Consider the following 14,444-nt stretch of genomic DNA (forward strand, 5'->3'; position numbering starts at 1 on the left):
TGTGCTGTGATTGTCTATGTGTGTGCTGCTTCTCCCAAAGGCAGGTGAACTCAAGGGAGCTGTGTGATCTTGGCAAGTCCCGGAACCTGCCGTGTCTCAGTTTCCTCACTTGTAATGTGGGGATAATGAATTGCCCACCTCATAGGATTTTCTTAAAGATTTATTTATTTTAAAGAGAGAGTGAGAGAGAGAGAGTGCCTGTGTGTATGTGTGGGGCGCGGGGGGCAGAGGGAGAGGGAGAGAGAGAATCTCCAGGAGACTTCCTGCTAAATATGGAGCCTGACACAGGGCTCAATCCCACGATCCTGAGATCATGATCTGAGCTGAAATCAGAAGTCAGACACTTAGCTGACTGAGCCATCCAGGCTCCCCTAGGGTTTTGATGAGGATTAAATGAGTTCATGTAAAGCTCTTAGGATAGTGTCTGCACCTAGGAAATACTGTCTGTGAGTCAGCTATGTTGCTATTATTATTTCTTTTTTTCTTTTTTAAAAGGTTTTATTTATTTATTCATGAGACACACACACACACACACAGAGAGAGAGAGAGAGAGAGAGGCAGAGACACAGGCAGAGGGAGAAACAGGCTCCAGGCAGGGAGCCCGACACAGGACTCAATCCCGGGACCCCAGGATCACACCCTGGGCCAAACGCAGGCTCTAAACCACTGAGCCACCCAGGGATCCCACTATTATTATTTATCATCAGTACTCTTTTCTGCATCTCTAGTGTGTAGCCTGGTGCAGAGCAGGCCTGAGTATCAGTTGTATGATGGGTGGAGGATGGGCAGAGGGTGGAGCCCCTCCTCTACTGCCTCCTCCCCCTCTGGGCCACCCCCTGCCCTTCTCCCCAGCTCTTTCTCCTCATCATACCCACACGGGGTCTCAACAGTCACACTAGAGGTAAGACCACACAGATAGGAGAAGTGTTTATGAGGATGACCAGGCAAGAACTAAAAACCAGTTGGTTGTCGTGGGTGGAAGGTGGTGGGAAGGGGAAGGAGATGGGGTGATGCCTGGTTTGGCTAGGACAATGGGGTGTGGGGGGAGCTGGTGGTGCTAAACCCAGCCATGGGAGCATAGGACGAAGGGCAAGTCTAAGGAGGAAAGGAACCAAATTTCACATTGGGCCTGAACTCATGCACCAAAAGTGTTCCATAAGCATATCTCTACCCCAGAGCTTGTGTCGGGTCACAGGGGCCCTGGGAGAAATGCTCAGCGTGTGTCTTCAAGGAAGCCCCAGTGGGATGGAGGAGGCAGACACATGAGCAGATAGGGGCACTCAGGTTTTCGTGGTCAGGGCTCCCAGGGGCCCAGAGAAGGGGGCAGTCCACCTGGGTGAGGCCTAGGGGCGTTGTCAAACACGGCTTCAAGGGGGGCCGAGTTTTAGAGGGAGCCAGGCAGTGAGTAGGGGCTGGAGTGGAGGTGAGAACCCTGCCAGCACAGAAAGGACAAAACAGCCTGGGGCATTCCACAAACAATGGGCCACTTGGGGAGAAGCTGGCTGGGGTGTAGGGTGGGCATGGAGTGAATGAGGCCCCAGAGGCAAGCAGGGCCCAATGGTGAAAAGTGGGGTGAGGGTGGCATGGAGGCTCTGAGCTGGACAGTGACACATTCAGCCTTGCTGTGAGGTGCTGACGGACATCAGGTGGACATGTCTGGCCCACTGTTGGTTTTCTGATTGAGAAGCTCTGGACAGCGGCACAGACGAGAGATGGTGACTTGGGTGTCACATGCCTGGGGACAGCAGTTAAAGTCCTGGGCAGAGCTCATCGAGAACAGTGGGCAGAGGGAAGCCAGGCGGAGAGGACAGCCTTCAGCATCACCCACGCTGATGGCTGGGGAGGCAGGAGCCAGGGGCTGTCACCAACTAGAGCAGTGCCATGGGACATGAGAGCCACTAGCCACGTGGGGCCTATTCAGCCTCTGAGATGTGTCTGTCTGAACTGAAATGTGTTGTAAGTTTAAAATTCACACCACGTTTCAGACTTGGTTCAAAAAAAATTTTTATAGAGTGTAAATAAAATATATCAATAATTTTTAATTTGATTACATAGCAAAATGATAATACTTTGGATATATGGGGTCGAATAAGATGCATTACTGACAATTACTGACATTAATTTCACCTTTTTTTTTTTTTGCTTTTTTAATGTGGCTCCTAGGAAACTTAAACTTAGGCCTGTGGCTTGCCTTGGACGGCACTAACCAGATAGCCATCATTCAGGTCCCACACTCAGCCCCTGGCCATCCAGCACGTACTCCTAGTGCCTGGGGAGACTGGGGAGGGGGTGTGTGTGTGGGGGGTTGCCCTGTCCCTCGGCTCAGGGAGTAATTACCGCTATTCCCTCAGCTCCTTCAGATGGAGCAGGTGCGGCGGATCCCAGAGGAGTACTCTCTGGGGCGGATGGCAGAAGGCCTGAACCACCAGGAACCCATCATGAAGGTGCTGTGCATCCGAGGCCTGGTCATCTTGGCCCGCAGGACTGAGAAGGTGAGCAGAGGGCAGAGGAGAGCCTGGCCCAGCCAGGCCTGGAGCTGGAGGAAGGAGGGAGCTTGGCCATCACAGACTCTAGGATGTTGGAATCCGTTTCTGTCTCTGCCTCGGCTGCCCCATCTGCAAAGAGGATAGCCTTTTATAAATCCCTATATACTTTCTTCTTTTTTTTTTTTTTTCAAGATTTTATTTATTTCAGAGAAAGAGAGAGAGAGAGAGAGAGAGCACAAGCAGGGGGAGGTGCAGAGAGAGAAGGAAAAGGAGAAGCAGGCTCCCCACTGAGTGTTGGAGGCCGACAAAGGGCTCAATTCCAGGACCCTGTGATCAAGACCCAAGCAGAATGGGGCACTTGGGTGACTCAGTGGTTAAGTGTCTGCCTTTTGCTCAGGTCGTGATCCCTGGGTCGTGGGATTGAGTCCTGCATCGGGCTCCCCGTAGGGAGCCTGCTTCTCCCTCTGCCTGTGTCTCTGCCTCTCTGTGTGTGTCTCATGAATAAATAAATAAAATATAAAAAAAAAAGACCCGAGCAGAAGGCAGACACTTAACCGACTGAGCCATTTAGGTGCCCCAGACTTTATTCTTTTTGAAATAGTTTCTAATCCAATTTTTGCACAATAACCCAGAAGGCAGTATGTATACGAGGGGTTGGGGATGGCAGTAATTATTCCTATTTTACAGATTAGGAAACTGAGGCCCAGATTGTTGGTGCATCTTAACAGTTTTTTAAAGATTTTATTTATTTATTCATGAGAGACAGAGAGAGAGGCAGAGACATAGGCAGAGGGAAAAGCAGGCTCCATGCAGGAAACCTGATGCGGGACTCAAGCCCAGAACCCCAGAATCACACCCTGAGCCAAAGGCAGATGCTCAACTGCTGAGCCACCCAGCCATCCCCATATTAACATTTTAAAAGTGCTTTGTGTTCCCCTACCAGACACCGTTGCAGCTCCTGGCATAGAGGGACAAGGGCAGGATGTAGACTCAGAAAGCTAACTAACAATGCAGGTCATCTACCTGGTGCCAACAGGGGGGTGGCAGCCAAGGGCCTCAGGTTCTCAGGTATCCAGACCAGGAAGGTGTTAGTGAGGCCAAAGAGGACTTTGGGGACAGCAAGAGCTTGAGTGAAGACATTCCAGGCAGGTGGGACGGCATAACCAAGGGCCTGGAGGTGGTACCTGCCCCAAGTTCATCTCAGTGAATCAGAAGCTGGGGCTCCCACCTGTCGGGCCCTGCCATCAGGTAGAAGCCCACATCCCAAATGGTCCTGCCCAATAGACTGCCAAGGTGCAGGCCCTCCTGCCCTCCATGGTGAAGGGGCTGAAGAGCATGGATGGGCTGCTGGTGGTGGAGGCCGCCCACAACCTCAAGACCATCTTGAAGGGGCAGGACCGGAAGCTGACGGACAGCTCGGTCTATGTGGAGATGCTGCAGATCCTGCTGCCACACTTCAGCGATGTAAGGGATCTCATGGGGGTGGGAGTGGGGGTGGGGGGCAGCCTATGGAGGGTGGCTCTTCACTACTCTGGGGGCTGTCATAGCTCCCGTGGCCCACCGAGGCAGGGCTGAGCTCAGTCAGCCCAGGGGAAAGGACGCTTTGTTCCAACTGGCGTGTGTCTTTTTGTAAGTGGTTTGCACAGAGAAGGATCCTTTTGTATTCAAGGTTCCCCGGACACTTACCTCATTGCAACCGACCACCTAGAGGGGGCACACATTTTTAGCTGGGTCCGGCGGGGGGCGGGGGGGGGCATTTTTCCACTTGGCATTAAGGCACCTTTTAGGTGAGCAGGGTTTACCTGGCTGGGAAAAATGGGCAGAGCTCTGGACCTAGGCTCCAGTGAGGGGGGACACTGGCCCGAGGTCAACCCACCACGTGGCCTCTTCTCTGCTCCATCTCTGTGCCTCTTGTGCCTGGAGGCCCCCCACCCCCCCAGTGATGGAAGGAAGGCTGTGTGCCTCCATGGGGGGCCCAGAGGCAGCCTCCTGGAGGAGAGAGCATGCCTCAGCCTCTGGATCTGCCCCAGTCACGAGAGGACGTGCGCTCCTCCTGCATCAACCTGTACGGCAAGGTGGTCCAGAAGCTGCGGTCGCCCCGCACCCCAGCCATGGAGGAGCAGCTGATCAGCACCTTGGTGCCCTTGCTGCTGACCATGCAAGAGGGCAACGCCAAGGTGAGCCAGGTGAGTGTGTGCAGGCGCCGGGCCCTGTGGCTGAGCCTCACTTTATGGAAACCAAGCCAGCGTCACTGGCAATCTGTTATGGACAAGCCTGTTTGCCAAAGGCAGTCGTGTCCGAATCCCTGCTCAGAGGGAACAACGTCACTTGTGCATTTCAAATAGGAACTGATTTTTCCCAAATTCAGTTTCATGGAACTTTTTCTCCCCTGGAATATGTTCCGGCTGTCCTGGAATTCCCCAGCTCTTGTACTCTCTTCCTGTTGGCCTCCAGAAATGTATGAAGACCCTGTTCCACTGTTCTTGCTTCATGGCATGGGAATTGCCGAAAAGAGCTTATAGCCGGAAGTCCTGGGACAACCAGCAGCAGACGGTGGCCAAGATATGCAAGTACCTTGTGAGTGCTTTTGAAACTGCAGTGGTTCCCGGGAGTGTGTTGGAGGTGGGCGATGCTTTCCCCCTTTCTCTTCCTTCTTGCACAAGCATCCTGACTGGCAATTCCACTGCTACCAACACATTGATGGGTCCTGAACGTTCATCTGCATTTCTAGCTTCTCACTTCTAGTGTCCCTCTCCAGTGGCTTACTGGACACCTTCCTGCTGAACCACACGCACTTCAGCTTATGGCCTTCCCATTTCAATTCTGCTCTGTCCCTCTAGATGCCCAAAGCAGAAACCTAGAATTATCTGAGTCTCTATCTCCCTCACCTTCCACGTTCAATCAATCTTAAATATCCTAACCATTTCTGCGTCTGCTTGTTTCCCCCCCTGTCCTCAATGTCCCTGCCCTTAGTTTAGGGCACTAATGTCTCCCAGGCGGGCCGTGGATCCATCCACTCCCTGGCTCTCTCTGCCTTGAATTTCATCTCTCCCCATCCCATCCCATCCCCACTTGGGCCACCAGAGCCACAAACATGAGTCTGTCTGTGTCACAGCCCTGCTTTAAGAGCTTTATTAGTTCCCTTTTCTGCATTAGCAATTCCCAGGCTGAGTTCTCTGAGACACCCATCGCACAGGAAATGCCCCACAGAGGAGAAAAGGGGTTCTAAGATGAATAAGTTTGGGAAACACTGCCTCACCATCTTCCTCCTGGGGATTTTCAAGGCCACCAGCTCATTAAAGGCTCTGAAATGTTCTATGCTGAGATGTTCCGTGGCTGTTGAATCCATGGTTTCCCAAACTTATTTAACCACCAAACTCCTCTTTCCAGGTAACACCTGAGGGCATCCTGGGGTAGGAGCAGGCCACCAACATGCCATGGCACGCATGCTAGAAGGTTTGCCACCTAGTCCCCTTTACCTCCCCTGCTGTCACAGCCTCCTCAGGATGCAAACCCAAAGACAGGGATTAGCATGTAGGGGGTTTATTAGGGTGCAGCATTGGGGTCGACAACCCCATGTCCACTTGTTATTGGATGCCAGCCACCCTGGGAAGGGACTTGACTTTGGGCCAGCAGTTCTGTTCCTCGGAGGCAGTCCCCAGCGTTAGAGGACTAATCCTTCCCACTGGAGGGAGATCTGGGTGGGGCATGCCAGCACTCACAACACCAATCTCATGAAAATATGCAAGGTAACAAATTGTTCCTACAATTCAGAAGAGGGGCTGGCCACTACCATTTATCAGTAATACTTAAGACCTCTGCACTCCGGGGTCTAGTATTATTACCATCATTTCACAGACAGTAGAAGAGGCCCAGAGGAGGCATTTGGCCAGGGCACTAATTGAAATACCTACAGTGACCAGGGACTGGGCGGAGGATAATCACGGGTGATGTGGAAGTGGTGGGACCTGTGTCAACCTAAAAGGGCCCAGGCCCTGTTAAAAGCATGAGAGGGTCCTCTGCTTTCACAAGAAAAGCCACAAACCCAGATTTTCATAAGACATTAATTAGCAATCAATTTAGCTTGTTGAAAACACTGTGCTGGTCATTGCTCCGCCAATGACTTGTGGTTTGTGGGCTGCTGGCTTGTGATGTCTGCGTTAGACCCCTCTAGATTCTGTTTCTGCTCTTTCCAGCATCAACAGGTTTGCTCATGTGAAGGTCAACTTCTAGCTTTAGCTTTAAGGAGGGGGCGGTAACCCATCCATCCATCCATCCATCCATCCATCCATCCATCCATCCATCCAATGCTTTCTGGGCATCTCTGCCACACCAAGCTTTGTCCAGGATACTGAGGACTCTGAGCTGAGTGAGCTGGCCCCTTCTCTTGGGGGAGCTCTGGATCCTGTGGGGGAGATAGGTATAAATAATCAGAGTGCAATGTCATAGGTGACATGACAAGAGCTGTAGGAACATGCAGCATGGTGAGAGCAGCTCTATCCAAGAGTTGAGAAAGGCTTCAGAGAGGAGGTGGTGAGCTGAGCCTCAAGGGATGAGAGATGCATCAGATGAAGAAGAGAGGGATGGGCAGGCCCATCAGGAGCAATTGCTTGTACCAGGCACAGATCTGGAGAGAGCCAGGCCACATCCTGGCACTGGAGCTCAGTGTGCATAGAGGTAGAGCCATTGGTAGAAACTGAGGCTGAGGAGCATGATCATGAGGGCTTTGATGCCAGGACTAGAGTTTACTCACTGACGTGCAGATTGTCAACTGGAGAGTAATCATATCAGATTCTTCTTTATTTGCCTCAACAATGCCTGTGTCCTAGTTTTTCCTTGATCAAACCCATCCTGAACACCACTGTCAGACTATGTTGCCCCAAACATTGCTTTGTCATTGCTCTATCAAGAAAGACTCCTGGCTTCCTATTTTCCAATGCATAAGTAAGCCTTATTCCTGTCTGGCTCTTAAGGAATTTTAAGACCTCTCTAACTCTCCAGTTTATTCTTCACTGCTCTGTAACTTGAATTCTTCACCCTGATCAGAGCTGACTCCTTATCTATCATGTCCCTTGCATACCATGTCCATTCTGACTTGGCCAGACTTTTTATTTTAGAACTTTCCTTTGAGCAGCAGCAGGGGGTGGCCTGGCAGGGGATGCACCCAAGGCAGGAAGACCATGGAAAGGATTGTTACAATCTGCAAAGAGAAGAAGAAGCCAGGGCTCTGGGGGCCTCAGGCAGAGAGGCCAGGATGGGTGGCAGAGAAGTTTAGGAGGCAAGGGGCCAGGGCTTGGCTGCCTTACGGGGTCACTGTTCCTAGTTCTGGGAAGGGTGGATGGGCAGTTAGTACCTCTGAGGAGGGCCCAGCACTCTTGGGCTTTCTCTTTGTCTCAGGTGACTACCCACCAGGACAGCGCCTTCACATTCCTCAGCCAGAGCCTGGAGTATGCCAAGAATTCCCGGGCCTCCCTCCGGAAGTACTCAGTCATGTTCATAGGTAACCTATCAAAACTAGTTTTGCTGCTGGGACTCTGCCTCCTGTCCATTTTGCTTCCTCCCCTTGGAAGGAAGCTGCCAGTCCTTCGGGCACCTGGGAAACACCTCCCCTTGGGTATGAGGTTTGGCCAGCAGATAGTAGCAGTTCAAATTGGAAAGGTCTTCCCTCCTTTAAGAAACCTGCTTGGGAAGTGGGCCCCAAGGTGGATCCAGCCTGAAGTCCTTGTGCAGGTCACAGCCTTGGCAACTGTACACAGCGGAATCGCTGCTTCCCGCCCCCAAGCCCCAGTGCAGCATGGGTCCAGGCCCAGTGGGAGCCTACCATTGACTGTGCGAGGAGGGGCCAAGCTGTGCAGTAGAGTGAAGTAGAATCTCAGCTCCACGGAGTTATTTACTCCTGTAAAATGGGGATTAGCTCCTGTTTCACAGGTCAGAGGAGAATATTTTTTAAAAATGCGAAGCCTGGCCAGTCGAGGTGCTCCCTCAAGGTGCTCATGGTGCTCACTCCATATTTCCCGTAATTTCAACCTCTGCCTTTCTGGGGGAAAAACAACTAGAATCCTCAGTCAGTCAGAATCCCTTACTCCATCCCAGACCCTTCTGATGGCATGTGGGAATGTCTCCTCTCGGCTACTCCCCTCTCCTCCCCTAACAACCACACACTCTTAACCAGGACTAGGAGACCCCACTGAAAAGAAGCTTGGAGAGGATGACATTCCCATCCCCTACTTTTTTTTTTTTTTTAAGATTTTATCCATTTATTCATGAAAGACACACACACACACACACACACAGAGGCAGAGACACAGGCAAGGAGAGAAGCAGGCTCCATGCTGGGAGCCCGATGTGGGACTCAATTGCAGGACCCCAGGACCATGCCCTGTGTCAAAGGCAGGCGTTAAACCGCTGAGCCACCCAGGGATCCCTCCATCCCCCACTTTGAAAAGTGATGCTTCTTTTAGTTCCTTTCCCCGATTCATTTGTGGTTTGCATCAGTCCAGTCACCCACACACCCATTCACTGGTTCAGTTAGCAAATGCTGCTTGATGCTCCACTCTGTGTCAGGTACCATGTCTAGTGTAGAGAAACAGAGAAGTCTTCTGGAGGTGATGTGGATATCTGGCGTAGGGCTGGGGTGGGGGTGTATGTGCTGTTAACATGCTCCAGGCAGGGACAGAGAAGCAATGCCCAGGGCTGGGGGCATCCCTCAGACTGTGGGGGGCAGGGGGCCTGCTCAGAGGTAGCTTCTCACACAGAGTGACATTATCTCCTAGATGTGGACATTTATAAATCTTGCTCCAAATTAATCATATCTAAAAGTGTTCGTGTTTAACACTTGAGTCTGTTCTCTGTGCCAGGGGCCTGTGCTGGGGAAACCAGGCAGAGGAGAGGACACATCCACCCCCAGCACAACCCCAGGCCTGGTGCAGTGACTTCTAAACTCTTGTGGGTTTATGAAATCCTGAAGAAAGTTATGAACACTTTCCCTAGAAAAATGCATCCATGCAGACAATTGTGCTTGTGATTTAAGATCCTCAGAGACTGCCCTCCCCACTTTCCCACCCCAAGTGGAGCTAAGCTTGAGACCCTGGGTCTGGGAGATATTCATAAGTCACAAAGTACATCACAGTATATACAGAAGGAGAAACTCAGACACTCTGGGAACCCAGAGAGGCACCTAACCTAGTGTGGGCGTAGGGTCAGGAAGGATTTCCTGGAGAAGTAATATGTTAAGCTGAATAGTCAAGGATAAATAGAATGAGTGAGGGAGAGAAATGTGGGAAGGGCCTCACAATAGGAGAGATGTCTGGCCTGGTGGGTTCAAGGACCTGCAGGTGCTTTGGGAGCCAGGCATGCAGGCGTGGAGCAGGGGAGGGCTGAGTGTGGTCGAGGAGCAGAGTATCAGGCCCTCCAGGGGCCCATCAACCACCTGCCTGAAAGGTACATGAAGCACTCCATGTCCTTCATATTAATGCTGCTCCAACTTTCTGGAGGAGGGGGCAGTTAGGGCAACACCTCCCCAAGTCTCAGATGAGGACATTAAGGGCCAGCCTCGGACCACCAATGGCCACACTGTCACAGTCAGCTGTAGCCGAGATTCTGTCCCTGTCCTGGCACCATCCCTGCCCTCTGGGCCTGCCAATGTCTCCTGGGACCCCTCTTGGGGAACCTGTCCCAGGGTCAAAAGGAAGTTCTCCTTCAATGTTCTCATTCTTGAGACTCAAGTTGGATGGGAGAGCTTCTCTTAGGAGGTCTGGTCTGTGGGCGGGGGTCGGGGTCAGGAGGTGGAGGCACTCACCTCTTGGATTACTCTCAAGGGTCCCTGGTCCCTTGCATGGAGAGCATAATGACAGAAGACCGTCTGAACGAAGTGAAAGCAGGTAAGTCATATCCTACATCTTTGAGATCTCAGGGGCCAGTGAGAGGATGAGTGGGCTCAGAGCGGGTGACAGGGGACAGAAGGCAAGTGGCTTCAGCTCAGTCCAGCTGCGCTAGTCTTTATCCACAGCGAGTAGGGTTAAGGGGTCACCAAGACAGCATACACCGCCCCAGCCCAGGGGAGGTTACAGTCTAGGGAACCAGGCTAGAAAACAAGCCCCAAACCATTTAGTGCAGGGCCAGTTCAGACTCTTACTAGAGGCAGATTAATTTTGTAACTGGGAAAACTAATGGGAGCATGAGGCTGGGGCAGTCCAAGAAGGCTTCCTGGAGGAGGCAGGTTTTGATTCAGGCTTCAAAAGGCAGGCACAGTTTGAAGAGCTGGGAGGAAGGAAGGTGAGATGAGGGGATACTAAGCAGAGTGCCTAAGCCAAGGCACGGAAATGAGAAGGAGGGATGAGCTGTGAGATTCATGTGGGGGCCTGGTCTTAAAAAGTGGCCTTTCCCCTCCCCATGACCCAGCTCTGGAAGACCTGAGACACGACCCAGAAGCATTGGTGTGCATCTATGCAGCCCAGGCCCAGGACCACATCCTGGCCAGCTGCTGGCGGAACTCCTGGCCGCTGCCGCACGGGGACTCGTGGGTGTGTGACCCGGTCCCCACGCACCGCTGGAGCCCTAGCTGTGAGAACCTGCCCACTTCCCACCAGCGGCGCTCCTGGATCATGCAGCTGCTGGGTTCCTGGAAGATGTCCTTGAAGCAGTGATGTCCCTGAGCCCCCAGCCCTCCTCAGGGGCGGCCACGGCCACAGCCATGCCCCCTATAAATGCCACGTGGCTTACCTCTCCCCCTGAGTGTTTCCTCCTGGGAGGCGCCACTGCTCTGTGTCACACACATCTGAGATGAGCATGACCTTCACTGTGGACTCGGCCAATGGTTACAGTCTCACACAGGCTGCTTCATCCACATTTTATAGGTTGGAAAGCCAAGGCTCGGAGACATGAAGTGGCTTCCTTAAGGCCACAGAGCAAGTCTCCTGCATGCCTCAGTGTCCCCTCCCCCACAGGGAGGGCAGAAGAACAAGAGGGGATGACGATTGGGGTGTAGGGGAAGGAAAAGGAGACTCTCTGGCCCCATGACATACACATATCCCGGAACCCTGACCTCTTGGGTCTCTGCTCAGATATTGTCTGTCTCTTATTCAGGTAACATTCAATGAGCACCTAACTTGGGCCAGGCCTGCTCTGGGTGCAGGAGAACAGGACCAGTCCCAGGCCCTAGTAATTCGTAGTCTGATGGAGTGGTTTTCAAAAGGGGTGATTTTGATCTGCAGGGAACACTTGGCAGTATCTGGAGACATTTGTGGTTGTTGGGTAGAGCCCAGAGATGCTGCAAACATCCTACAGTGCACAGACAGCCCTGCAGAGAAGAATTATCCATCCCAAATGGTCAAAAGTGCTGAGGTTGAGATGCTTTGGTCTGATAGAAGTGTCAGAGACATGTAAAGACACCAACAGCCCAGTGCTCTGATGAAGGGACTCACGGGAGCTGTGAAGTCCAAAGGATGTACATAAGCCAGCTGGGAGTTGGGGTGTCAGGGAAGGATTGCCAGAGACAAGACCCCCTGACTAGAGGGGTTCGAAAGATGATCACATGGTGGCCTTGTACACAGGACAGCAGGGCACATGGGACTGAGGACCAGCTGCTGATATGTAGGTTCAGGGGATCTTAGAGTGTGTGTGTTGGGAGTATCAGGGCCAGGGCCAGTCACTGCGGCCTTGGAGGCTGTGTGAAGGAGGGAGGCTTCAGGGAGCAGCGTGAAGGCATACTGTGGTGTTAAGCAGGGGAGAGATGTGGGGAAACATTGGCTTTAGAAAGCTCCTTCCTCTAGATGATACAGAAACCCTAGAGGCACAGCTGGTGGGAGGGCGGTTGGGTGCAGCCCTTCTGGACACAAATCTGTCACTATTCAGTCATACTAGGTTTATGTATGCCGTGATCTGAGCACACATCTTGGAGCTGGATTCTGGGCCTAACAGCAGGAAAGGGGGTGGTCTTGGCACATAACCTTTTCCATTGCCAAGAAGGTTCACAAACATGGGCCTCCTTGGAGTCTCACAATAGCCACGTGGAGTTATGGAGAAGGCAGGCCGGCTTCACTGCCCACATTCTACAGATGAAGACAGGGCTCGAAGGTGAGTGGGCCTTGTCCAAGGTCACATGAGAGAATTAGTAGAAGTGTGGGTTCCAAAGCTCTCCCAACTCCCACATCTGAGCACTTTCTAACCAAAGACACTGCTGCTTTCATTGGCCAGAACCCAGGTCTGGGCTGGCCTTGACAAAGGACAGCTACCCCATTCTGGGTCTAGGTGGCTTCAAAGCACAATAGAGGCTGACAGTCTCAGTAACTGGCAATGACCCCAAGGGGAAAGACACAGGCATGGCCCTGGAAGGCTCACGTACATCATCCTTAGCCCTGCTGTCCCTCTCGCCCTGGGATCAGATAATGACCAAGCCTGCCTTCTCCCCTGCTGGGCCTGCCATCTCTTCTCTGCAGCCTTGTCAATCTCTCAGTCCAGCCTGCCCCCATCAATCCTTCACTTGGCAACCCAGGCCTTCCTAAGACAAATTTGCCCTTAGGTCTATCACCTGATCACTATCCTCTGCTAGATAAAGGGCTACAAGATAAAGGCCTGACTGCCCTCTGGCCCCCATTCATCTTGCTGGTCTTTCCTGTTGACTCTTGTGGTACCCAGCATGCCAGGCTCTTGCACACCTCCATGCCCCTCTGCACGGAGATTCCCACTGCCTAAAACGCTCAACTCCCCTCCCACCCCCACCCATCTGGGGAGACCTTCCTCATTGCTGCAGAGAACATGGGTCTGTGAAGTCTCAGCTGAGCCCCTTCTGTACCTTTACTGTGCAGACTTGTGAAAGATGGTTTAGATTGGTCTGCTGCCTGTCCACCTTTCCTTCTAAAACAGGTGGTGGGCTCCCTGAGGCTATAGCACTCAACGCAGGGCCTCAGCAGCCATCTCCTGGGGGAACCTATGGCTGCAGGAAGGTGCACCTGGCCTGGAGATCTTGTTTCCATCTCAGCTGGGGCCGGTAGGGAGTGGTTAACCTCAGAAATAGGCATGTCTGATCAGATAGCCCCTTTCCTTGAAATTCTTTAGAAGGTACCACTGCACCCTGAGGAAGACCCAAGTCCTCAGAATCACTACCCATCATCCCTCCCACCTCACCTACTCATCACCTTCTTTCTCATTCTGCTCCAGCACCCCCACCATCCCCAGATCCCCTCCCTGGGGCTGAGCACTGCCAGCCCCCTCCATAGAGAATACTCTTCCCAGACAGGCTCTGGCCACCGTGGGACCCCTCCTCTGTTTGAATGCATGTACACCCAGCTTAACACCCCACACCCATAGAGACACCTGGGTGGCTCAGTTAGTTGGGCCTCCAGCTGCTTTTTAAAAATATTTTAAAATGATTTTATTCATGAGAGACAGAGAGGCAGAGAGAGAAGCAGGGTCCATGCAAGGAGCCCAACGTGGGACTCGATCCCAGGACCCCAGGATCACACCCAGGGCTCAAGGCAGACGCTCAACCGCTGAGCCACCGGGGCTGCCCTGGGCCTCCAACCCTAGATTTCAGTTCAGGTCATGACCTCAGGGTCCTGAGATGAGCCCCATCTGGCTCCCTGCTTAGGGTGGAGTCTGTCTCTCCCTCTGCCTTTGCCACTCCCCCTGCATACCGGCTCTCTCTCTCTTAAAGTCTTTAAAAAAATAACTTTTCCCCGATAGCTCCTGCTAGCACCTGCCAACCTCTGACATCTTGTTTCCTGCGTCTCCCCAGTGTCTCAGCAGCTCCCGGGGAGCAGGGGTTTGATCTGCTTGGCCCAGAGCAGTCTACCCAGCGACCACCACAGTGAACGCACCAGGAGCTTAGGAAACGCGCTGAGCGAGCACACGAGGGAGCGCCGTCAGACGGGAACGCCGCGGGGGCGCTGAGCTCCTCCTCCACCCGCCCCAACGCACTCGGGGGCGGGGCTGCGGCCGGCGCAGGGGAGGGGCGGAACC

At 52.8% G+C, this 14,444-nt stretch overlaps 1 protein-coding gene and 1 long non-coding RNA gene across 6 annotated transcripts in view; one reads left to right on the forward strand and one right to left on the reverse strand.

Moving 5' to 3' along the window:
- MROH7 (maestro heat like repeat family member 7) overlaps positions 1 to 11,212 on the forward strand; it is a 55,257-nt gene extending 44,045 nt beyond the window's left edge. For 4 of the 5 annotated variants that reach the window (XM_072820341.1, XM_072820340.1, XM_072820342.1 and 1 more), the window contains 7 exons: positions 2,352 to 2,492; positions 3,771 to 3,950; positions 4,517 to 4,672; positions 4,941 to 5,063; positions 7,884 to 7,986; positions 10,304 to 10,366; positions 10,887 to 11,212. In XM_072820341.1, coding sequence (XP_072676442.1) covers positions 2,352 to 2,492; positions 3,771 to 3,950; positions 4,517 to 4,672; positions 4,941 to 5,063; positions 7,884 to 7,986; positions 10,304 to 10,366; positions 10,887 to 11,131 — 1,011 coding nt within the window. In that variant the 3' untranslated portion in view covers positions 11,132 to 11,212. Of the gene's footprint in view, positions 1 to 2,351; positions 2,493 to 3,770; positions 3,951 to 4,516; positions 4,673 to 4,940; positions 5,064 to 5,876; positions 5,943 to 7,883; positions 7,987 to 10,303; positions 10,367 to 10,886 lie in introns of those variants that run through there. The other variant, XR_012028107.1, reaches the window with a different exon arrangement.
- Positions 1,940 to 14,418, reverse strand: LOC140630350 (uncharacterized). Its single transcript, XR_012028113.1, has 3 exons — positions 14,303 to 14,418; positions 8,308 to 8,523; positions 1,940 to 2,615 (listed from the first exon to the last, which is right to left on the reverse strand). It is a non-coding gene; the product is annotated as an uncharacterized lncRNA (long non-coding RNA).
- Between the last annotated feature and the right edge of the window lie 26 nt (positions 14,419 to 14,444).

Source organism: Canis lupus, chromosome 3 (assembly GCF_048164855.1).
Source record: "Canis lupus baileyi chromosome 3, mCanLup2.hap1, whole genome shotgun sequence".
Classification (NCBI taxonomy): Eukaryota; Metazoa; Chordata; class Mammalia; order Carnivora; family Canidae; genus Canis; species Canis lupus.